The sequence below is a fragment of the Oxyura jamaicensis genome, chromosome Z, assembly GCF_011077185.1.
Source record: "Oxyura jamaicensis isolate SHBP4307 breed ruddy duck chromosome Z, BPBGC_Ojam_1.0, whole genome shotgun sequence".
Lineage (NCBI taxonomy): Eukaryota > Metazoa > Chordata > Aves > Anseriformes > Anatidae > Oxyura > Oxyura jamaicensis.
In genome coordinates this window covers 28,631,854-28,658,237 of record NC_048926.1, presented here as the reverse complement: position 1 = coordinate 28,658,237, position 26,384 = coordinate 28,631,854, and the positions used below count along the sequence as shown (strand labels likewise).

Genomic DNA, 26,384 nt, shown 5'->3' with positions numbered 1-26,384 from the left:
AGTGAAGCATATTAAAAACACATCTAAATAAACCCTCTATTTGGTAGCTAAGTCATATACACTGAAATGAAGTGACCAGTGGAATTATTAAAACCATTACTAACAAGAAAACAGGACCATCTTAATGCTTAATTTCTAATGCTAGCTCAGTAATGGAAGTGTTCAGAAACTACAAACGGTATTTAACGTAACAGTTTTCTTAGGACCAAAAGGTACCTGCTTACTACATTGTAACATCTATTATCATTAGAAGAAAAAAATACTAAGAACACTTTCTTTTCCTCATGTTATGTACTTGATAGAACACTATACATGGTTTGTTTTACCTTCAGTCAGCTTGCTCCAGATTTCATATCTACTTTTTCCCCATAATGACAGGAGACTGAAAATTCACTTTAAGAAGAATAGTAAAATTGTGATCAATTAAGTATGGTTAGCATTCAAAAATATCTGACGTAAGGCAGATACTTTAACTTCAGCGTTGACGATATCCTATTAATAACAGATGTTTTATGCACTTGCTTAAGGTTAAAACCAAAGGCCAGAATACTGTCTGAAATTACAATTCTGAACACCACGTGTTTCTATGATGTTCCACAAGAAGATCTTCCAAAAATTATCTGTGCAGTGACACAAGGCCTGGGTGCACTTACCAGACTGTCTGTTGAAGGCACTGGGAGGCTGCTGCTGTTGAATGCCAGGCAGGGTCCTCTTTCCCTGAACAGCAAGCTGGAGGTTTTCTGGTAAAGGCTGACCTCTAGCTAACATTTTGTATGCTAGAATCTGAGCCCGCAGCTGATGCAGCTGTACAGGGCTGAAAGGGGAAGGACCTCTGTTGGGTTGACTCATAACTTGTGGGTCTCCAGGTATAATGGGTCCTTGCTGGCTGGGGGTCATCTGAGGTGGAGTCGGACCTCCTCCAGACATCGGACTGGAAACATGTTCTGGTGCTCCTAGTGGAGAAGGGTGTGGAGACATATAACCTAGAACAAATGAGATTATCACAAACTTATCATCCTGTGTAGTCAAACCTGAATTTCATTAATTGCCTTTAGTAGCACATTGAACATATAAATGTATCTCAAGTCAGGATAGTTGTAGTATTTTCTGCAAGAGCAAAGTGCCACCAGAAGTTCCCTGGGGTATCAAGATAGCTACGTGACCTCGTCTGAACAGTTATGATTCTGCAGTCTAATTACTCCTAAAAAGAACAATTACTCTTACATTTTTAGTAAGACAAACTTGATCATGAAATACAACACAGAAACATCAGGATGGCATATAGGTTCACTAGAATGTTAGACAAGTATTTCACTACAATACATACGTAGTAGATTCTGCATTTTTTGCAGCTGGGTGTTGTAACGTCTTTTTGATGCACATGCATCAAGGAACACCTATTCACCCTTACTGACCCTCTTTGCCAAACCTCTCCAAAATACAGAAATAGAAATAGGTAGTGTTCAGTGTCTACACAATTGCTCATTAATATATACAGATTAAGGCTTTGAGTCAGATGAAGAACATTCAATACCGTTTACCATCTGGGTGCTCATCTTGAACTTGGAACATCAACTGCTAGCACAAAAATCATCTTTTAGAGAAGCTGCTGAAGACTGGTACTTTAATAAAACTCTAAGAGAGCAAGCACAATTCTGAATCAAATGGTGCTTGTACCTTTCTATAGCACTTGTGAACACAGCTGATTTGTCTAAATTTTAACTGCACTTAATTTAACTACACATAATACATATTTCCAAGAGTTTTGCAACTCATCCATGAAAACAGATGGTATAGATTTTTGGTGAGATCAAGAGCACATAGCATGTCAGATTAAGAAAAAAGTATTAAGAGTGATCTTTCAGGTAAAGTGCTACAGACAGCTAGATTTTAAATATGTCTACCAACAGTGAAAAAAGGTGATGGTATTTACCCACTTCACTCTGGTATTGTGGAGCACAAATAATGTTCTAACCAGTTAGAAAATATGTATGTATACACACACACAGACACAGATATAAAATAATTTTAAAATAAATTAAAACTAATATCAAGAAATCTTCTGGCTCATGTTCATATGCTTTACCAAGCCAAGGGATATGGAACTCCAAACTTCACGCAAAAGCTTCTGATACCAAATCTCCATCATTCTGACACTAAGTGAAACTGCATCAACATCATCTACACATAGTTCAGATCAAAAAAAAAATTGACCTCTCCTTAGCTTCACTATTCTCATTGGTCTCCCAGTAAAGGTAACATGGACAAAATCTCAGTCTCGAATTCTCTTTTGTGAGATGACAGAAGCTGTAAGTCTCTAGAATTTCTAGAAGTAGATAGATGAGAATGCTAAAGAATTGAAAGTCTAGTGATGCTGGGCCTCTGGGGATTAAAATATTTTACAAACTTCCCATGTCTGTAGATGTCTAAATAAAGGAAAAAGAACACAGGATTTCAGCTCTCCTCAAAAAGGAAAATGAGACTGAAGTACAGTAGATGAGTAAAGGTTTTGTGATGAGAAAGGCCAAGTAAGACAAGACAGAAATGGACTGGGTTCAATCTTGTAAATAAAGAAGATGGAGACCAGATAGAAGGTTTTGATAAGAATAAGAAAAATTAAACAACTTAGGAGAAAAATAGGGAAAGTGAACTGATGAGTTCAAGAAAAAAAAGAAACCTTCAAAAGTTAAAGTTACTGAAATTATTTACTAGATCATTACAAAAACTGTTTACACACCTATTAGTAGTGATAAAATCAATAATAAATAACCTTAAGTTTACTTCACTTATTCATCTCCTTTCACAGTTACTTTTGCATTAATTTTTTTTTTTTAATTAAGAGCTGACACTAGAAATTCCTCTTGCTGAGAACACTGCTGTAAGAAAATACTACACCACAAAAAAATGCATTATTGTTTTATACCTGAAAAATGCAAGATTTATTGCTATGTTTATCCAATACTATTACACTTATAATCTCAGAATTTGCTTTAAATAGCACCTACTTTGAATTAGATTGTTTTCAAAACTGCCTTTTAAAAAACAATTTATTTCCACTTCAATGCTTTCCAAGTTATAAATTCCTTAATCACTGACACATTTCAGACCCAGGATCTTGAAATCCATCTGTACTGCAAAAATGAGAATTGTGGGATATGATCTTGAGCACTTGTTTCAAGTCTTGGCAGTTCTGGCTACAAGTCTATTACTATTTTGTAAAGAGGAGTCTCCAGAAACATGCATTTTATTTTATTTTACTTTTCTAGATGTGTTAATTACACCTTCTTTCTCCCTCAAAGTCCTGTGTACTAGGGTTCTTGGTAATAAGGAAAAAAGGCTTGACAAGAGTTAAGACTTAAAACAAAATTCTAATAGAATATCTCAGAAAAGAACAAAGGCCTTTCCATCTTGTGAAGGCTCTAAAATGTAGCACTTACAGGACCTAAAGTCTGAGAGGTTATATGGAAGTTTTCCTTTTTAAATTTAAAACTTTTCAGAAGATTTAGTGGTGTGAAATAATACAGTAACTGCCATATCCTGATAAAGTATATACCTATCTTATTACTCTACTACAGGTGAGCATGCACATATGGGCTCTGAATAAGGACACATCAAGACTCATGAAAATTGAGTTTAACAAGCATATGCTGCAAAAGACAATATTAAAGACACGGGGCTTAAGAATGTTTAAGTTAAGGACATGCCTTTTAACTTTGCAAACAAACTTTCATCTGCCATGAAGCTCGTCAAATGCATTTTTGTGGCATGCATGAATTCCCACAGTAAACATTCCATATTTTAAATCTCTAGATCATTGTTTCAGGATGAACTATCAGATACCACTTCCTCTAGATTTTCCACATAAAATTTTATCTTCAATACAGAATAAACACTTCAGCTTAGTTTAATCTTCAGAATAGAAGACAGCAAAAGCACTGAATGATAAAGTTGCAAAACACTTGCAACAGAGGAGTTCTATGAGGTGGGAAAAAATAACATATAGTTCTGAAAAATATACAGAGTAGAAGACATTATTCTAGTAAAGGCAAGTCAAATAGCCCCAGATATCATCTAAACTGGGGCAACTCAAAGTATCAGGTTTCTCCAGGTCTTAGATAAATAAGTTCTGAACATCTTCAATTATGGTGATTCTCAATTACTCTCATGATCCCGCCCGCCACCCCCCCCCTCCCCCCCGTAGGTCCCATTGTGCTTTAGCTAGGCACCTCTGAGGAGGGACTGATTCTGATTATGTCTTCTCCATAATCCCACAGTGGGATTAGTGAAACTACATCAGATTTTTTTCTGAATTTTTAAGCAATTAACAAGCACTGTTCTCTTAACTGTATAAATAATTTAAAACATCTCTGACACCAACTTTTTTGAGAGAAATACATCATAAAATGTCATAAATTGCATATTCTCTTCACTGCTGACAACAGAAGAAATCCTATTCCTAACACTTTACCAAACACAAGTATTTTTGAAAGGCAGACCATATGAGTTTCTGCTCTAATTGCTTTTAATTTCACTTTAATTAACAGAAGCAAAGACCGACTTCCTCATCTGTTACAACACTGAAGAACTAGAGAGCTAAAAATTAAGGTAAGACCTTTTTTTTTTCTCCACTTTTAATGCTACAATTAAACAGAAGCAAACAATTGAATTCTGAATTCTGACAACTAGTGGTAGATAGAAGAGTCAAGGTTTTACCACTCCAATTACTGCAATATTTAACAGAGATCTTGACTTCCACTAAAAATTAAGTAGATTTGAATGATGATGATGTCTGAGGATCATATACATAAAAACTTTCTGCTAAACCTGATTGGAAGGCTACATGCTTACCCATAAAGATCAATGTAAGAGAATTTTTTGAGGAGAAAGATACAGAACTGAAGAAATTTAGTTCAGTATGGCATTTACCTTAACTGTCATTTCAGACAAAAAATAAAGTTTATTCTTTAAAAAATAAATCACATACATGCTCACAATAACAGTGGAAAAGCATAACATCTTAAAATGGACATTAATATATACATTCATGTTGGATCAAGCCTACAAAAATCTTTCTTTAAGGTAAGCAGCATATAAAGCTTCCCTATTGGTAGTATGGCCAGTGTTAACATCATCTCTTGTGAAACTCTCAGCCAAGAGAAAGACATAGAGGCCCCATGTGTGCAAGTAATTTAAAACTAAGGCTAGAGAAATAAGCTGTTGAGAGGTCTTATGCTGGCAGGCAGATAGATAAGATGACCCAACACATCTTTTCTCATCTTTAAAAGGCAGAAAAAAACATGAGAAAAGAAAGTGCAGCTAATTGAAGAGCAGTAGGGACAACAAGCATTGTTTGTACACTAGCAAAATTGCAGTGAGTTTTATAAAATAACTAAACTGGTGTATCTTTATAGTAAGAAGTTCAACAAATACAGGTTGCTAATTAAAAATATATACAGATTAAGTCCCAAAACCTTAAATACCTACATATGTTATCCTTCATTTACCAATAGCAAGAAAAACCACCCAAACTATTCAAACAGGTCTATGTGTCACTGTTGTGTCACCGTAAGTGCATTTACTTTGTTCTAAATTCCAGAAAAAATGAGGAAATTGTTTCAGTCCACTTATATCTCTTTAAGAATTATAATTAAAGAAAAAAAAATCAACATTGTCACATATATGTTGGGCTTTTTGCAATTTCTCCACATTCCTCTTACAAAATCAAATCTAAACATAGATTTTATTTTCTGGATAATTCTGTTAAGCAGTTTAAAAATTTACAGTAAATTTCATACTTCTAATATCAACACTGGGACTTCCGGCACAGAAGGTCACAGAAGCTGAACACACTTTCTAATATGGCTCAAATCCAGTTAAATGTAGTATGGTTATTAAACAGCCAGCTATGAAGTCAGAGCAATGGACTTCCCTTTCTATTTAACTCAGTAGCATTAAAAGAAAGGTTTTAATGCTGAAACATGGACATCACTGTGCATGAGCTCAAGAAAACTGGTCACTGCAAATGGTCAGGAATGTTACCCTTTCTGCCATTTGGCAGCAAGAGTGGAAAGGAGTAACTACTGAGGATACAGATACCAATTAAGATTTTTTTTTTCCATAAATTAATGCCCAACGTTTTTGTAAACCACGGTGTTGCAGTATGACTGAAATAAAAATATAACTGTCTCAGATCATAAGAGATTCTTCCCACGTGACTAGCATGCAACTGAAAATCAAGGAAAAAAAAAAGTAATAAAGTTGCATATCTTGTTTTAGTAATTATCATTAGTAAAAAAAAGAGAAAAAAGGAAAAAATCTCAGAACAGTAATTGCCATGGAAACAGCAAATATGAATTTATGAGCAGAGTGACAAAATTATTGCAGATTTACGTTAGAAATGTTTTTGATTCGCTCATCAAAGCATGTCCTCTCACCACAAAGAGTCAGTTGATTGTATCTTAGAGTAGACTGTAATAATCACTACTTCCAAAATTCTTGATTGAGACTTGCTCTAAGCTCAGTGGTCCTTATTTCAAGATTAGTTATTCACAGCAGCTTGTTCATTTTACATAGATTATATATATCTACAACTCTACGTACAGTTTACCAATTCATTTCTAATTTATAACTCTCATATATGAGCACATATTCTATATCCACAATTTTGTTGCTATAATTTCTGATGAGATGCAGAATTTATTTTTACACTTTTTTCCCAAATTCTTTTTAAAAGGTATACAAAATTATAGAATGCCCTGAGTTGGAAGGGACCCATAAGAATCATTGAGTCCAACTCCTGCGTCCCCAGAGGACCACCCAAAACCAGACTCTGAGAGCATAGTCCAAACAATTCTTTAACTCTGGGAGGCTTGGTGCAGTGCCCACTGCCGTGGGGAGCCTGTCCCAGTGCCTGATCACCCTCTGGGTGCAGAATCTTTCCCTAACACCCAGCCTGACCCTCCCCTGTCCCAGCTCCATGCTGTTCCCTCGGGTCCTGTCACTGTCCCCAGAGAGCAGAGCTCAGCACCTGCCCCTCTGCTCCCGCTGTAAGGGAGCTGCGGGCCGCCATGAGGCCTTCTCTCAGCCTGCTCTGCTCTGGGCTGAGCAAACCAAGGGACCTCAGCTGCTCCTCATACATCTTTCCCTCTAAACCCTTCAGCATCTCTGTAGCCCTCTTTTGGACACTCTCTAATATTTTTATGTCCTTTTTATACTGTGATGCCCAAAACAGCACACAGTACTGGAGTTGAGGCTGCACCAGAGCAGAACCCCTTCCCTTAAGCAGCTACGAGTGCTGTATCTGATGCACTGCAGCTACAGCTGGCCCTCCTGGCCAGGGCATGCTGTTGACTCATGGTCATCAGCTAGCTGAACAAAACCCCCAGATCTTTTACGTAGGGTGCCTCTCCAGCCTCTCTTCCCCATCTGTATATGTATAGACGAGGTTGACCCTACCTAGGTGCAGAATCTGGTATTTGATCTTGTTAAATTTCATACAACTGGTGATTGTCCAGCTCTCTTTGAGCTTTGTCAAGCTCTCTATGCAAGGCCACTCTGCCCTCAAGGGAGTCAACAGTTCCTCCCAGTTTAGCGTCATCCACAAATTTACTCAGTATACCTTCAAGTCCCGCATTCAAGTCATTTATGAAAACATTAAAGAGAAATGGCCCTAAAATGGAACCAGGTAAATGCAAAGTCAGGGAAAACATTGCTCTCAAATCATCATGCTTCCATCCCCCTGAATTCAATGGAAAAGTTTTAGCTGATGGAGAATACCTAACTGCAAGAGTAATTTTTCATTTAACCAATACTGTGAGGTGTAATGGAAAAACATTACTTTCTAGTGTTCATGGTCCTAGATTGGGGATCAAATGATGCATTACACATTAGGGTTTCAATCACAGACCACTGAGTTGAACGTTACAAAAATCTCTGTTTTTTTCAAGTAGATGACTGATAAGCACTCCAGACAGGATGTTATTCACCTTGGTATGTTATTCACCTTCCCCTCTGATATGAGCTTAGTTTTTCCAAACAAAGCTGCAAATAATTAGAAATCTGTTCCACGGAACTACTGACTCATTTTGGCATAATGGGGCCCAAAAATCATAGAGCATGCACAGTATGTATAAACCTTGGCTATGCTGGTCCATTGGACTCTGAGGTGGACCCATCCCAGGGTGAGGAGGTCGCATACTCTTCATGGAGCCACAATGAACATCTTCAACCATTCCTTTTTCATGCAAGCCATCAATGGACTGTGGAGAAAAAAATAAACAAACAGAGATAGTGTATAAATCCACTATAAAAATCTAAAGGAGTTTAACTTAAAATCTAAATAAACATGAAGTACAAACTTCTCTTAACTGACATTCAAAATAAATACACTGGGAACCTTTACCCCTGGAATCATACATTTCAGGAAGCACAGAGCACCACTGGAGTGCTTGTCCCCTTTGTTTCTTTTTTGACAAGTTTTTTTTGCTTCCTTATGAACTGTTTGGCAACGCCAGGGAGGCAAACTGTCCACATACAAGCACATGAGCGGTATTGGTCTCATATTACAAAGCTGTGTAACACACACCAACTTATTAAAGTACAGCCTGTGGCTTGGCCTGAGCTATTTTTAGCCCAAACTTTGCCCTTTCAGTCTCTACTGGAATGCCCCAAACACTGTTTCTCTTCAAACATGAAGATACCATTGCAGGAGGTTCCCTATTTTTGCCTACAAAGAAGAGGTTAAGGCAGTCAAGGAAGGGAAGATGTGGTTCTACCCAACTACTTCTGCTACCTATAGTCACTGTCACCTCATTCACTCATCAAAAACTACAGTTCCCATGGTACGTGGGATGCAAAACAGTACCAAAAGCCCTTCTCAGACAGTGAAGAGAAGACAGCCTGAGGTCAGAAAAATATGCAGAAAGCATGCAGGGCGTTGGAAATTGCTCCCTAATAGAAACCTCAAAACTCCGAATGTGAAAACACAGGAAAAGTAACATAAGCAGGAAAAGATGTCTCTTACGAAAACTTAAAAAGTTTACCTGAAAGCAAAAATTATACCATATCTCGTAATGCTTATTAACTACTGACTTAAGAGTGTCAGCACAGCTTTGTATTAGGAAAGAAAAGTGTGGCATCACTTACCTTCTCTATACAGAAATCCGAAACTATGCCTCTCTAACACATACTTCTACACACACTAAATACTGTTCTTGCAAGCCCTACTAAAACATAGACCTTGCAGCCTATTTTCTCTGAATGTACGCCTACATATTGATGCCTTTTTTTTTTTTTTAAGGAGGTAGGAAAAAATATTCCAATGGAAAATACAGGTTGTTAAAAAATGCATAAGAAGCTATAGAAGTTACAGGAAAAAAATAGCTATAGAAGTTAAAGAAAAACACTATATTTCTTCCCTTTGATAAATCTGTTACACATGAATGAATTCAGAAGAATTAAAGACACATCATCTTTTTATGCAGGAAAAGGAAAAAAACCTAAATTTTATTTGTAAATCCTTCATATATTTCTTCAGTTTTCTATTGAAATAATTTTGTCTGATTGAAATTATCTTTAAATAAAGGGTTTTTTTTTTGGTTAGTCAGCACTATTGAAGTATTTCACCATCATTTTCTTTGTCAGAAACTAAGGATAAAGAAAGAAAACTTACCAAAAAAAATGAGAAGTAAAATGGATTTTTGTTTCAACAAATTGTTTAGTCATGACATTACAAAAACGTTTGTGAAAAATCTTTTATCTGATAGGCTATTTTTGATTACATGAACTTGGGATGTGGAGTAGGAACGTAGAGATAGCTTAATAGACACATTAAAAATAGGTTCAGTGTGCTGACCAAGTAAAACCCAATGCCATTCTCTGAGCATGAAGAGCTCTCCCTGTCCCTTCTCAGCTATTTATAGACAACTAACGCTGACAAGAATGCTCAGTTCACATTTTGTCTGCAGGAGCTGAGTACTACACAAACCAAAACACCTGTAAAATCAGACCCATTCCTATTTTATCGGGGTATATGCACGGGTCTAAATCTTCAGGGCCTCCAAGAGGAGGAAGAGACTGTACACAAAATTGAATCTGTTTTCTAGAACAAGGGGCTGTGGCTGTATACTCTGTGGTGTGACAGCAGGGATGGGTGTCACTGCACTGCACTGATGGACGGCAACAGTGAAGCCTCTGTTGATGTTGGCAGCTTTGAAAGGACCTAAGATGGGACATGGCACTCACATCCAGAGCATCAGAAGTACTAGCACACAGGAGGTGGGAAATGGGGCTAGCATTAATGAAGAGCAGCAGTGAAAAGGAAGACAAATACATGCCTACAGCTGTCCTTTCAAAAGGAGAATTTAACAAAAAAAAAAAAAAAAAAGGAATGGAAGGATAGGCACAGAAATGTCAATTGGAGAAGTACTTCTGTGGGAAGAGTTGATGAAAACAACAGTTTTTGTAAAATATGTGTTTTAAAATAAATAAATAGCAAACTCAAATGTTTCTAGTCTAACAAAAGGGAGCATAAGTATAACAAAAATTGGGTTTGCTTCTGTGTATTTGCAGAAATTATAGTGTGAAAAACTAAAAGTGAAATTCATTAGAAACAGACAAGGAAAAAATATAACTGACTAATCTGTTTTTAATTGCAAAGCTAAAAAAAAAATAAGATAGCACAAATCTCTTTCAAGGCAAAAGCAAAACTAATTTCAATGATCAATAATTAAATGCAGAGGCATAGGCTTTCAAGAATATTTTTAATCAAAAAGCACCTCCACTGTCTACAGAAGAAAAAAACAACACTAAAACCAAGTGGACAAGAACTATATCACTTGAAAAGTGGTTATTTTTCACAACCTTTTTGAATCACTATATAGTTACGAAGTTAGATAACTTTAAACCTATGTAACAGGTTAAAAATCACAGAAAACATCCCCCACACAAAGCAATTTCTGAGAATTCTTCTGTCCTGTATAAATTAGAGATCTCTTCCACAAAGACATTGTTGGCATGAAAAATGTAATCTGTACCAGCAATACAGAACTACTATCGCATCGGTGTGTTCTATTTTTCTTTTAATACGACAGAACAGATGGGAAATAGGAAGCTGAGACATGTTCAACTTTGAGTACACATTACTATTATTGTCCTTGTAAGTAAGAACAGGTACAGAGAACAGGACAGATACATTACACAGTGCTTCCTTAAGACCTAATGAGGGATAAATCTCAACAGCATGCAAGCGCATACTTACATGGCTGGCAAAGCTGGCAAACTTGCAGACTTTACGTAAACTACAAAGTACTTTTGCCTACAGTACAAGGAATATTTTACCTACACTGCTTTTACTCTTCATTCAGTAAGGTCTTCTCACAAAGAGCGTTACATCACAATTTGACCTATTTCCAGATAAACTGCAGATTATGGTGTCTTTTTTTTCCTACCTCCTTTTTAAACAACCAAATAAAACATTGGCCTTGAAATCAGAGACTAAGATTAAGAATCAAAATAGACTTCTTCTAGACCACGCATCCTCTACGCTAACAACAAAAATTACATAGACCAAATAGCAATGTGTTGTCACCTAACCACACAGCCACATCACTGATAGGCAGTCTGACTGCAGTTGCCCTTGCAGTAGGGATTTAACCAACAGTTCTATTCATCTCACATAAATCACCAGAATACCATCTCACACAAAGCCTCTCTTAATTTTCAAGTTCAAAAACAATACATTCTTTTTTCACTGATGTGGACCATACAACAAAAATAATACAGGGAACACTAAAATCATCTGTCCCTATCTTCTGCCTCCAGAAATGCCTGCATGTGGATATGATGGTATGACATAGATAGACAGCTAAGCTTTACCATTCCACCCTCTCACTCCCACTCCTCAACAAAACAGGAGGAGCAAATATTATAAAAAAAGGTTTAAGAACTGAGATAAAGACAGGGAGATCACTCACCAATTACCATTATGGGCAAAACATAATCAGCATAGGAAGATTTGTATTTTATTGCCTATTATTAACAGACTACAGCAGTGAGAACTAAAAGCAAACTAAAACCCCCTCCCCCCTCCCCCCCCCCCCCCTCTGCCATCCACCCTCTTCTATGTCCTCCCCCCGAAGCAGCGCTGGGGAATGGGGGCTACTGTTAGTCCCTAACGCTTCATCTCCACCGCTCCTTCATGGTCACTCTGCCCCTGCTCCCCGCAGGGTCCCTCCCACAGATGCCATCCTTCCCAAACTGAGCCCGCGGGGGCTGCCCAGAGGCAGCAGCTCTTCAAGAACTGCTCCCACATGGCTCCATACCACGGGGTCCATCCATCAAGAGCAAACTGCTCCAGCATGGGTCCCCTTTAGGCAGTAGTTCCCACTAGGCCTTTAATGATTCCCTTGGCAACATCACTGGTAGTCTAAAGATTACTCAAGGAAGTAGTAAGAAAAATAGCTAATTTATTGTTTCTGTCAAAACTGAATTATGTAAACCAATAGTAAATTTTCCCGTGGAAGGCTTTTTGGATTATTATATGAATATACAGTCTTTATGTTTCATATTAACAGCAGTTAAGTAAATGAACTTTAGGAATTATGATTTTTTAATATCAATTTATATCAATCATTTCTATATCTACCTACTTTTCCACACTTTAATTTCTTTTTGTTTTTATGCATCATGCTATGCTCTGTAAACTAGTCAAACACCTAGCATAGAATTAAGGTGCTTTACCACTTAATCTGTTAAATTTGGAAGTGAAAACCACAATACCATTGCATATATGGGATCATCCCACTAGCAATTGCATAACTGGGACACTTTTTGCACACTCTCCCACTTTTACTACACTTGTTTGAAAAAAAAAAAAAAAAAGGAAAACAAACAAAAATGTTATACATCATTACATAGAAGCCAAACTGCTTTAAATAACACTAAGGAGAAACAAAAAGTTTACTTGTTCAAACTGAAGCATGCAGGTGGCTGATCAGTTACTTTAACTGCATGGAATGTCATTCAGGTAACATACACAAAATGGTCTGGAGGAACACTTTCACAGCATTTCTTAAACAGACCCTTCTCCACCCTGTCCCTTAGTTGTTGTAATAGACTGTTTCTGTAGTCATAGAAGAAAACAGGACAGAAAACTGATTTAGACTGAAAAATTAAATAAATTAATTAAAAAAAAAAAAAAAAACTTTTTTTCTCTAACTGGATCAGTTCAACAGACCCATTCTTTAGTATAGTCTCACTCACCCCCCACCTCAACCCCCCGCTCTCAGCAGGCATGGTGGAACTTAAAAAGTGGCAGACTAGGGAACAGCAAGGTTTTGTCCATTTGTTTCTAATGCTGACATAGCATTAGACATCTGAAGAACATACAGGGTGAAATAGGATATAGCAGTTGAAGACATAACGTGTGGAGTATTAAAACTGTTCTACTGCAAAATTCCTGGTGTTGACCTTTTATTCCACAGGTACGCAATCTCTTAAAGAAAGAGCTGAGAAGATTGAAAGATGTAAATCCTGGCTGCCTATGGTGTTTGGAGCACTCACCAGAGCAGTGGCATCTTGGATTGCAAATGACCTCTCAAATAAAGAAATGCCAACTGAAGATAACAAATCTGGCTAACAGCTAGATTACACACAAGATTCACATGTAAAACTTTTAGTTACTGAAAGTATTGAACTCTCAGAGATTACAATTTCAATACTTCAGTACAAATGGTGAGGTGGTTCATGACCTCCTTCACTTCATCTGTCTTTGTGCTATTAGAAATTTAACAATACAGTTCTTCATTCAAAGCCAGTAGTGTCACGTCCCTGCTGCCTGGACACTGTTCTAATGACTGAAACCAATCCATATGTGAAAACGACAAGAAGAAACTGCCAATTAATGAGGAAAAATTAAAATATGTTTATAACAAACATATTTTAATTTTTATTTTAATTTCTTTTTTTATGTGCTTATACATTGGGTTTACGTGGCAAGGTTTTTGGCAGCAGGGGGGCTGCAGTGGTGGCCTCCAGGAGCAGAGCCCAGCAGCTACCCAATGTCAGATCAGAGCCAGATCCAGCTGACTCCAAGAGGCACCCAGCCAGAGCTAAGCCACTGATTGACATTGGTTGCATTTCTGTGATATTTGAGAAAGGCTCACTGCAGAAAAGCAGCGAGAAAGAGAATTGAGCACAAATGAGAGAACCAGCCCTGCAGCCCCCCAGGTCAGTGCAACAGGAGGTGCTCCAGGCAGGCAGCAGCGGTTCCCCTGCGGCCTGTGGAGAGGCCCCTGCTGGAGCAGGCTGTCCCCCTGCAGCCCATAGGTCCCACACGGAGCAGATCTCCACGCTGCAGCCCGTGGAGGAGCCCCCAGTGGAGCAGGTGGATGTGGCCTGGAGGAGGCTGCGGCCCATGGAGAGCCCCCGCAGGAGCAGGCCCCAGGCCGGAGCTGCAGCCCGTGGAGAGGAGCCCACGCAGGAGCAGGGGGCCTGGGGGGAGCTGCCGCCCGTGGGGGACCCGTGCTGGAGCAGTTTGCTCCTGGGGGATGGACCCCGTGGTACAGAGCCATGTGGGATCAGTTCTCGAAGAGCTGCAGCCTGTGGGAAGGACTGTATAGGTGCCCCATGCTGGAGTAGGGGAAAAGAGTGAGGATTAAGGAGTGGCAGAGACAAAGTAGTATGGACCAACCTCAACCCCCACCTCACTCATCAGCCCCCTGCACTACTCACAGGGAGAGAAAGCAGAAAAACTAAGATTGAAGTTGAGCCCTGGTTGAATGGAGGGGTGGAAGGAAGGTAGATTTTTCCATTTTTTTCCCCAGTTTTCCCTGCTCTACTTTATTATCAATTGGCAATGACTTCCATTAATCTTGAGTTGCATCTGTTTTGCCTGTGACAGTATTTGCTCAGCAATCTCCCTGTCCTTTTCTCAATCCATGAGCTTTCTCCTTCTGTCTTCTGCCCTCTCCTGCCCTGTCTTACTAAGGAGGGGGAGTGATAGAGCAGCTTGGTGGGCACCTGGCAGCCAGCCAAGGTCAACCTACCACAGCTTATAACAATGCTGCACAGCATTAACAATAGTTACCAAAACATCTTTAGAACCTTGGCTCTTCAAGCTGTTACTTCATATTTCTGAGAGAACAACATAAGTGAAATTGAAATTATTGTTATTTCTTAAGCTTTGGTTCACAACCAAACAAAAATGGAAGTATGTAGGAGACGGGTCTCAAAAAGTAAATTACAGGCAAGCAAATAATGTCCTCAAAGCAGAAGACATTAATGATAGCCTACGCACACAAGTAACTCTAAGTGTATGACAACCACTTATATCCAACTATTGGTGTTGTATGTTACACAGTTTTAAATTCATTACTAAGATGGATGTAACATAATGTAATATAATTTGAAAACAAAGTTTTTCATAAACATAGAATACTAAACAAATTTGTAAGTACAGGCCCTTTAAGAGTTAAAAGTATTAAAACAAATAGTTTAAAAATCAATTTTAATGGAAAACAAAAAAATCCCAGAAAAATGTAACATTGCAGCAATATGCTTTGAAATAGATAATAAAGACAAATAACAGTTGGTTAGAATGATCTACTATAAGGTTTTAATACTGTAATTCCATTTCTTTTTCTCTAGTAAGGTCTAACCTAATGAAAAGCACACAGTTTAAAAATGAAAACTTGCAAACCACTCAGTCTGTAGTTCAAAGCAGTCTACTAAGAACAAACAAGCTGTATTTAATCTAGGATATGCATCGCCTTTAGTGATAAAGACAGAATTAAGAGCATAGCTGCAGTTTTACAAGTGTAATAGCAATTATGCAGGTCTAATTGTAGTAGGTTTTTTTATTCAGTGGAGAGAACGCTTAGAAAAAAAAGGTTCATTTGTAAGGAACTATTACCTTATGCATTTGGTGCATGCCTTCCTGTGGATAATCAGTAGGTCCCATTGCTGGCATTGGATGCGAGACACTGGGTGGACCAGGACTTGGCCCCATCATGCTGTGAACTGAGCCAGGAGATGGCCCTGGTCCTGGGCTAGGTCCCAGAATTGGTCCAGGTGAAGGTCCTGGTCCAGGGGAAGGACCAGGATGAGGCATGGCGCCAGGGTCTGTAGGCGTGGACATCTATTTTCTGTCTCCTTTTCAATTAGCAGAATAGCTCTAATAACAAAACAAACAAAAAGAGAATTTCTATGTGACATTAGGTAGGTGCACTGAAGACGTAATTAAGAAAATCTACGGGCAATCACCACACATGCACACACACATAAAAGGTGTCATCAGAAGAAAATGCTTAAATCATCCTTAACATGGCACATTAATCTGATCACCCTTCAAAAAGCACCCCAAAAGGAGAAAGATCCTGACAGCTCAGTCAATTTCTGAATATTTATATGTTACTCACAGCATGAAGAAGCTGGTAGGCTATCAGAAATATCTACCAGAGAAAACTGTAGTTCAACAGACTTGCTTTCATCAAATTATATAACATGTGGTCAAGAACAGAACTACTGAAGACAGAGAAGACAGCTGTGCATCTCTATTAACACACACGTGTTCAAAAATGTTTCCCTAAACTCAGCATATATGACTGCAAGAAAATTCTTATAAAATTCATGGGAATACAGCAAAACAAGTATTAAAAGTATTATTAACACTATCTTCTGACTTTTTATTTAGTTAGGTATTAATTTAGGACCTCTCTGTTTATCTCTGTATGCAATCATAGTATCAAATGAAACAGACAACAGAAAAGACAATTACTTTGGCCTGAACACAGTTATAATTCACTTGAGGGGTTCTGTTGATGTCACAAGCCAAGAGAATGCAGCTCAAGTGGCTTATAAAACAGTAAGGGCTCAGAGAACAAATGGCAGGCTTTTAAAGGATGGAAAAACAACCATTGCTATTTTCTATTTCTGTGTTCTTAACAGAACAAATTGATGCAGGCTAAATGCTTGAAAATATCCTTCAGCTTTCTGAGAATTTCTATCAATGTCTAATATTGAGAACTTTTAGTCTACTAATGTCAGAGTACTGTAACACAGTGACACAGCTGCCTTTTTTTTAAAAAAAAAAAAAAAATGATAGTCAGTTGCTGCCAACAAGATCAGTTATGTTTCTTGGTATTCCCCACTCCCAACTGCCCCATTTTCATGTGTTTGATCATAGAGTGACCTCATTATTTGAGTAGTTAAGTAACTCTATATAAGAAATAAAAAATTAACGACTTAGGTTACCAAACTGACTTTCTGAAGGGACATTTTAAATTAAGCGCTAGCACTGAGCAGCAGGTAGGATCACCACTTTCAGCAACAGCTAACCATTATATCGGCCTAGCCTGCTCACTTAATTTACTTTGGTTACAGGTTTATAATAAGGTTACCTGTATCATGATTATAAATCCAATATAGTGAAAAAATGAATCTTTTTAAAAAGCACTGTAATTTGCAATATTTTGACAGCACATTATGAGGCTCGCTGACCCATATTCTCTCCTAACAGCATTTATCACAGAAGATTGTTCCACCTTCCACACCTGATTTTATCCGCTATCCATGGTTAGCAGTAATTACTTTCTAACAGGACTAAGTGGTGTAACCCTGTCATGACACTGCTCTTATAAACCCACACTGTAACACTGCAAACACCCAAGCTCAAGGAAGTTAAATTAAGAAACAGGCACTGAAGACAAGCAAAGTACCCTCCTATATGTTCCCAGCAAAGCAGAAAGGAGGCCCATCTGCAAGACATGACAGAAAGAGGAGAGGAGCAGAGCATTGGCACTTAATGTTGGCAGTAAGGGAATTCAAAGTTTACAGAACTCATCTTCTTTTCTTTTACAAGCAAGAATCTTTACTTTCCATAAACAGCAGAGACGATGAAATACTACTACATCAAGAGCATTTTTACCTATTTACCCCCAATTATCTACACATTCTTTCAGGATTGAAAATGGCTTAATAGCTTTTGCTTTAAAGTTCCCTTTTGTTATGTTTTATTAGCTACTACTCTGTCCTAATTCAAGGTAATTAGAACAATGGCTGCTTAACTCATTTAAAATAAGTTATTCTCACCTGAAATAAGCTACCTAGGGATCCTATTTACTTGCTAGGTAAAGCAAGGTGATACACATGAAGCTTCCCTGTTCAAAACAAATGATAACAACAAAACACCAGAGTCACTAATTAGACTCTCACATTTCCACAACGTTGCCACAAAAGAAATTGCATTATCAAATGTTCACAACTGCATATACCATGCCATAGCTTCTTCTAAGAGGCCTACAGTTCAGCTTTATGGAGGAAAACAGACATTTCTACAAAACAAAGAGTTTTTATACAAGTCTCTTTTTACACTGCAAAACCTAACACTGACACTGTCATGGCTGAGTCCCTCTGTATGTTATAAGCAAAATTCAGCCTATTCAACAAGGTGGAACCTAGCATCAACACCATTATCCAGAAAAATGTATACAGAACCACTACTTAATCAACTACAAAATTACTATCCCAAAATATCATATTTCACAAAACTCTTCTCTGACACCTCTCCATTAACGTGAAGTAGCAAAATCTCCGCTTCTGTTTACCTTTATTTCAAACTTAACTTGTCATTCTCATAAAAAATAACTGGCCCAAATCTTAGCCCTACTAGTTACAATGTAATTTACATATACATTAAACATTTCTGGCAAGCAAATTTGGAATTGTTAGAATTATTTTTAATGGACCAGCAAGCGCCCAACCTATGAAAAACAGTGATTGCCAGAGAGTAATCCCTGCAATCCTCACTCCAGATCAAGTTCCTTCTTTTTTTTTTTTTTTTTTTTTTTTTAAATGTAAGAGCACATAAACTAACTCATTCTCAGATCATTGTGAATATTCCCAGGATTTACATTCAGAGATTTTTGTATGTCAAAGAACATAACTCTATGGACAAAAAAAAATAAGTAAGTAATTTCTAAATTCTATATCACGGGAACATAAAATATTGTAAACTGTCTCCTGAATGCAAGTAATAAATCTTGTCAAAGGACACCCATGGATATAAAGAGATGAAGTGGTTTTCTCCGGCAAGAGTAGTCCACAAAATTAAAAACAAACAAACAACAAAAAGGACAGCCACTAACATAAACAAGAATACATTATATGTAGCCTTCCTAGGTAAAGATCTCCTCGAAGCATAACTGCTAAAAACTTTTATGATTTATCATATTTCAAAAATAGCTTAGTTTATATTTACTAAGATTGAGATTGTATTTTAAAAAATGCTCCTCATTCTCATTAAAACTCAACAAAAACAAGATACCTCATTCTTCTAAGGCCTTATAAAAATGTCATTAAAGTAACAGCTAAAAACTAGAAAGAGACAACAGATGCAACAGTGGACAGGCTCTATCCAGATAACGTAAGTATTACTTTGTGTAAGTTCTGGGGCCTTTGTTGAAATAAGCAAGATGAAATCAACACTCTTGCCAGAGTTAACCCCTTTTTTTTAAATGAGTAGCTCCTGTGAAAGTTGCAAGAAAAAAAAAAAAAAAAGCAAATACTTATAATAGATTTTGAGGATTTTAATAAAATTAATGAAAAAAGGAAAAAAAAGCACCAAGACCACAAATTTTCCTCTCCTTGTCCCAAATGATGTGGTGTTGGTCCAGATTCTCATATGTATTACATACTAATTGTTTCTCAAGCATCCAATCCAGTTGAGTTGAGACAGAAAAGCAAAACAGTATCATTGACAACTTCAGCCAAATGCAAATACAGGAGCCACTGCACTAAGAACTTAAGAGGGAGACCTGGGACGTCTGCTCAACTATTTCTACTTCGAATGGTTCAGCACAAAGTATCTGCATTACAAAGAATCTGAGAATGCTGTGAGGGAATATTAACTAATCACGTTTCTGCACTATCACTTTATGTATACCTAGGTTTTGTAAATACAGCTATGTCATACATCAGCTCAGTGTTTCAGAGCTCAGCATCCAAGCACATTATATGCGCTCTGACATAAACCTGATACAAACCCAAAGGTAACAAAGGCATGGGTTTCCAACACATGAGGAAAAGTACCCAATGTTGGTAGATACAAAACAAAACCACACTGGGCAACTAACCACCAGCACTACTTAGGAATTCAAGACCAGCTGGACATGCAAAGAGATCCAGAGATTATAGACTGCTTTGGCACAGAGCAGTCACACTGAGTCTAGGAACAGATGGAGCAGCAAGTATTTATAATTCTTCTAGTTGTTTCTCCTCACCATTCAGTATGACTTCTGCCTTCCATGACTAAGTCAACCTAAATTGAATTTCGGCCAGGGTGTTTTCTACCAGGTCCCCTGCCTTGGATTGGTAGCTGAAAGCAAGGAAACTGCACCACTTGTATCTGATGAAAAGGCAACGTGGACCCAAGCAACAGCCACACACATACTGAAAAGCACTCCCCAGAACTCCATAGAAAAATAATTACAGTCTTCTTCTCCCATGGCATCTCCAACAGAAGTCATGATTTAAAAATGGCTTAGAAAACATTCACTGTGAAATTGAGATACACTACAGAACTTGGAGTTATCTTTATTACACTACTGTACAAAACATGAAATGACACTGCTAATGGTTCAGTGTTTGCCTACTCTTCTAACCCTAATGAAATGAAGATGTTCAAAGGGTAAGAACTGATAAATAATGACAGTAATTCATTATAACTAAAACAATTAATTTACAATCTTTAGAAACAACTCAGTGTTTTACAACCTCACAGGACACTGGAGTAACATTTATCAGAATTTAACCACTGTCATTTCATCAATGCTTCAATCAGTAAACAGTAGGTGTACACTTGACAATGTAAAATCAGTAATAGAGAAGAGCTGAATCTTCTACTAATGTAAACTAGAGTTACCCAGCTCACATAAGAGAAGTACAACTCACTAACTGCTGAGAGATTCTGCCTTTGCATACTCAGGTGCATTAACTTCACTGTAACTTCAAAATCTTCTGGAAGGGAACTCACAGTCTGAACAACAAACCGCAGAATCAGAAATACTGCAACTTAATTGCTTATCCAGATACTTAGGTCAGAGATAAAAACCTCTGGACGGTGCCTGAGCTTCATGTTTAGCTGTCTACCAAAGACTGTCTGCATCCTCTTGTAGAAATTCCTATTCCTATTGTGTAGTTAAGTTTCCCATAAAGCAACTTCTCAATTATTTGAAGTTACAGCCCATCCTCTTCTGAAAAACTAAAATCAGCACCAGGAAATGAGTGGCTAACAGCTGGGGGTTGAACATACTACAGCCAGTCACAAAGAAGTCATCCTAAACCAAGAGTTCACAGAAGCTGGGTTAAGCTACGACACCAGACTTTAAAGAAGATGCAAAGGCATACATGTATGACCCCTTCTGTTGCTCCTGCTGCAGAAGGCAATAGCCTTCAGGGAACTTGGAGGACAGACAGAGACGGAAGTTTAAGGAATTGTCTTTTATCCCTGTAGCCATATTCACCACTGACAGTCTGTCAATGCCCAAGATCAAACCCATGTTTGCTACTTATGTAGATTCTATTGTATACTTCGGGCACAGAAAACTGACTCACGAGAGTGCTGATTGATTACAGATTAAGTTTGCATACAGTGGCCTTTTCTACAAGTATTAATCACAGTAATTCAACATCATATTCACGTTAGATTCTGAAAAACAAAAGCTACAATTAGAGGTAGGCAGAGTCAAAGGAATTCATTACTGACAGGCCTTGTCTTTAATTAGAGGGGAAAGAAAAGAAGGAATGAGGAAGATAGTTCTTAGTACAAGTTACTTTAGGTAAAATATCAGTGGAAATGAGGCAAAGCTATCATTTTTGAAACAAACATTCTTAACATATTTGTTAAAAGTCCCAGCTCTAAATGATTCACCTGGGTGCTCAAACCCTACTACAGTAGTCCACGAGAAATATTCTCTATGAAGTGGAGACAAACAGCAAAACACTTAACCACAAGAATTGACTTTAAACATGTTAGGAAAAAAAAAAATCAGTCTTAATATTTTTATCCTGTTATACTTGTAAACTACCAAAGCAATGTTTAACGGAGGCCTTACTTATTCCCCTGAATCATCCTTCCTTACTTTATCTTGCAAATAAGACAAAAGCTTTTCTCTGCTGCATTACAAGTCATCTTTATGTCATAATGTTGTATTTACTACTCCACTAGAGGATCAAACAAATAAAAAAATCAAAAAAAAAAAAGATAAGACAAGAATGTCCAGGAAACACTTTATAGAAAGAACTTTGCAGCAGAAACACATGCACACAGAAAATAAGCTTTTTAATGAATGATTTGCAATAATGTTTTCATTCATATGTAAACAAAAAGGCTCCTTCTGAAAAGGATCACTAGTTCACAGCAATATTACTAATCAGCACCATGACAATTGGTGGAAGAAGTGCAGACGTTTTTTAAAGTTGCTACTGTGCACATTGTAACCTTAACTTCAAAGTTCGACAAAAACTGAGAAAATACATCTGTAGATATTAATTTCATATACACCTTTGTCAAGAATGTATTTAATATAAGAATGCTACCTGGAGCACTTTTTTGTCTCGTCAACTTCAAGCCTTAGGTGTTGGTCAAAGCGTTTTTCAAACTTCACAAGAAATGCTCACAGACCACTTCAGAAATGAACAAAAGAAAAGATCTAAGACTGCTTTGAACACACTCTTCTGGCGCATATGTTCTGTGAAACACCACAGAAATACCAGTCCTAAAGCTGAGACATAACTCATGAGAGAAATACTGTATTTAATGAAGCTTTACCTTCACCTCTGTCAAGTCCACATGTGCCGTATGACATGCTAACTTGGGATTTATTTTAAAATGCTCATTACTCGATCTTTTTGCTTTCTACTGCTGACACATGCGCATGAAAAACTACCTTCACTCCTATCGTTCTGCTACATCATTTTTTCCTTAGAATAACAAAGGGACAAAAGAAACAAAGTCAAAGACAGTAAGTAATAGGGCAATTAGGCTCCCAAAGAGAAAGTGTGCCTTCATTTGCATAACAATACCCTAGCTTACACAGAAGAGACCTCGAACATGTAACTAGTACACTACTAAAGGAATTTAATTCTGATACAACATTTATTTGTCTGTGTCATAGGAGCCATAGGTAAAATTAAGCAACGCTTAAGAAATGGAAAACGAAACAAAAGAGAACACCAATGAAACAATGCAGTGTCGTAGATACTACATTTTACAGAAAGCATGCACAATACTTGAAATGATAAAAGAATTAAATATGTTATAGTTTCGTTGCTTCAGTCGGTTATTTACTTACCTGTGTAAGATATTCATTTAAAAAAAAAGGCGCCTTAAAAAAGAGCAGGGCTCGCCATAGCTCGGAGTGCCAGAAACGAACAACAGACACGAAACAAACAACAGACACGGAGTAAAATGAACTTCGGCGCGACCCGTGCAGCCCTACCGATGCTCGGCCGCGCTGTTCACCGCACACGACGCGCTCCAGGAGGACAGGCGAACAAAACCACGACCCCGCCAGTAACGGCGACACAAGTTGCTGGGGGCCGGAGCCCCAGAACGGGACGCGACCCACGGGCCCGGCCACCCGGGGGGCCCGTCACGGAGGGGCCGTTGCGGCCGTTAGCGCGGGCCGTTACGGGCGGCCTCGGCAGCGCCGCGCGGGTCTTCCGGCCCCGCCGGGCGCTGCGTAGGCCTCGGGCGGGCGCCTCTCGCCGCCCCCGCGCGCCCGGCCGGGCCCCGCTCGCCCCCTCCGGCCTTTCCAGAAAGTTTTCTCCCCGGCCGGCCGGCAGGGCGGGCATCCAGCCCCGCTCGGCACCGCCCGGCGTGCCCGTACCTCGGTACGCGGCGGGCGAGCAGCCGGCCGGGGCGTGCCTCAGGGCCGGGCCGGGCCCGTCGCCCCGCCGCTCCGTCCCTCCGCCACCATGTCACGCCGACCCAACGCTGCCGAGCTCCTGCCTGTCTGCGGCGGCCTCACGACCCGCCGCGGCCGCCTCCCTCTGCCCCGCGGAGGCCCGGGGACGGGCTCCGCCGCCCTCCTCCCCCCGGCCGGCCCCCGCCGCTGGCAGGGCAGAGAACTTTTCCGGGGGCCCCCGCGAAGCAGCCGCCTCTACCTGGGGATCCGCGAGCCTTACTCGCATCCTCCTCGCTCCCGCCCGGCCTGATCGTAAAAAAAAACAAAAAAAACAAAAAAAACAAACAAAAAATGTCCGCGCACCCCGGAAATAAAATGCTTTTCGCTTGGAAGGCGATTACAAAATTGCAAGCGCATGTTTTGTGCTACACCGCTTCGCTGCCTGCTGCAGGGCGGGGGAGGGGGCAGGCAGGGTTTCTGCAGGCAGAACGGGGCGGGGGGGAGACGGGCTATTTTGGGAAGTAAATCGCGACACCTTCGCAGCACGCGCGACTGCACGGCTACAGACAGAGGCTGGAGGCAACAGGAGGCGCAGCCTCCCCCTGCTCCCCCCGCACCCCTCCCCGGTACGCGCGGTGTCGGTGACAGGCAGACGGGCGGATTATCCGGATCACGGCCTCCCGAGCCGGCTCCGCCGAGTAACGCCGCTACCCTCACAGGCGGCACCGCTCCCCCCGGCACCACCTCCCTTCCTCCTTCCCTCCCCGCTTCCCCTTCCCCGTGCCATGCCAGGAGGTGCCACGGCGGAGCACAGCCCCGGCCAGCCGCCGCGGCCGCCCCCGGCAGGACAGCCCCAACTTCACGGCCGCCACAACAACAGCCGCGGCGGGGCAGGGGCGGGGACAAGCGGGCGAGGCCGCCCCCGGCTCCCCCGGCCCCCCCGGCTCCTTGTTGCCGTCCCCCCGCCGTCCCGGCGCCCCGAGCCGGCTGCTGCCTCGGCGGCCTCCCCCCCCCGGCGCCCCGCCGCTGCGGCTGACTCACAAGCCGGCCGCCTCCTGCCTCCCCCTCCGCCGGCGCCGGGCGCGATGATTATTCCAGAAACGCCGGATCAAAACTTTCTTCTCCCCACCCACCGCGGGGGCGCAGACAGCGGGGAGGAGGGCGGGCAGGCGGGCGGGCTGGCCGCCGGGGGAAGGGAGGGGGGGGGCAGCGGGGCCGCGCTGCCGGGACGTGCGCCTCGCCCACAGCGCCGAGCCCTCGGGGAGCGGGGCGGGCCGGGCCGCCGCGCCAGCCGCCTTTACCTGCTGCTCGGGAGCAGCGCCGCGCCGGGAGCCGCCCGGTGCCTGGCCGCCGTGCCGTGCGGTGCCGGGGGAGCGGGCGAGGGGCTAGGCGGCCAGCATGACTGCACGGTGACAGCCGGCCCCTCCTCTTCCTCGCCGCCGCCCCGCCCACGGCCCCCTCCCGCCGCCTCCCCCACCACTCGGCAAGCGCCGCGCCCATTGGCCCGCCTGCAGCGGGGCGCCCGCCCCCCTCGCATTCGGGGCGGTCCCATTGGCTGCGGCCGCCTGTCGCTCAGCGGGGAGGTGAGGGGCTGCGCGGCACGGCGCCCGTTGGTGCTGCCCGGCCGGGGCCCCGCGCGCGGAGCGGGGCGGCCGCGGCCTCCGTGAGGCGGCGGCGAGGAAGGTGCTGGAAGCGCTTCGGAGCTTCCGGAGCCGCCGCTCGGAGCTCTGCCTCAGCGCCAGCCTTAAAAACCGTGACAAAAATAAAGGGAAAACGGCCTGGCGGTACGCGCGGCTTGTCCTGCCGTGCGGAGGGAGCCTGCCGCTGAGGAGGTAGCGTGCCCGCTTTACGGGGAGGGGGGTGGGGGGGTCACTGCTGCGGCAACGTCTGGCGTTAAGGAAGAGGTATTAAATAACTAGCTGAGCACGTCCAGGCACAGGCGTTCACATTTAAGTCACTGTGCTGAAGTTAGCCACCAGGACTTGGGAGCACCAAACACACCTTGTGGTCACTAACTGACAAGTCTTCTATAGATACAGATATAATATGTTTTAATCCTTTTTTTTTTTTTTAACTTGCATAACAGAAATTGCAATTACCTAGTTCCAACGCTGGCTATACAGTGCTTTTTTTCTGTACTTTTTTTTTTTTTTTTTCCTGTACTTTACCAAGGTGTTACTATCTGATCACTGTCTTCATCCTGTGCGTTTTGTAAGGTGACCACCCAAATGCTGTCTGGTAGCTGTGTAAAACAGTCAGTGCTAACAGCGGGCAGCACCAAGTGTCCTGTAAATAAAGCACGAAGGCCGTGTTCTCGGGTCATTGTTGTCTGCGTGGAACACGTTCACTTGGGAACAAAATCAAAGAAATGGAAGCATTCAAATCTATATCTACAAAATAGTAAATATCATCATCTAAAACTTCTGATCTGTGAGTAATTTAGGATATTACTGAACTCAAACTGTAAGTTGCAATCCATTG

At 40.8% G+C, this 26,384-nt stretch overlaps 1 protein-coding gene across 5 annotated transcripts in view; it reads right to left on the bottom strand.

Moving 5' to 3' along the window:
* SMARCA2 (SWI/SNF related, matrix associated, actin dependent regulator of chromatin, subfamily a, member 2) overlaps window positions 1-25,342 on the bottom strand; it is a 120,748-nt gene extending 95,406 nt beyond the window's left edge. Inside the window, exons 1-5 of one of the 5 annotated variants that reach the window (XM_035309099.1) lie at window positions 25,182-25,342; window positions 24,615-24,619; window positions 15,911-16,171; window positions 8,135-8,258; window positions 654-983 (exon numbers count right to left, since the gene is read on the bottom strand). In XM_035309099.1, the coding sequence (XP_035164990.1) occupies window positions 654-983; window positions 8,135-8,258; window positions 15,911-16,135 (679 nt within the window). In that variant the 5' untranslated portion in view covers window positions 16,136-16,171; window positions 24,615-24,619; window positions 25,182-25,342. Of the gene's footprint in view, window positions 1-653; window positions 984-8,134; window positions 8,259-15,910; window positions 16,172-23,348; window positions 23,369-24,162; window positions 24,210-24,614; window positions 24,620-24,909; window positions 25,089-25,181 lie in introns of those variants that run through there. The other 4 variants (XM_035309098.1, XM_035309100.1, XM_035309101.1 and 1 more) reach the window with 4 other exon arrangements.
* Window positions 25,343-26,384: the final 1,042 nt, after the last annotated feature.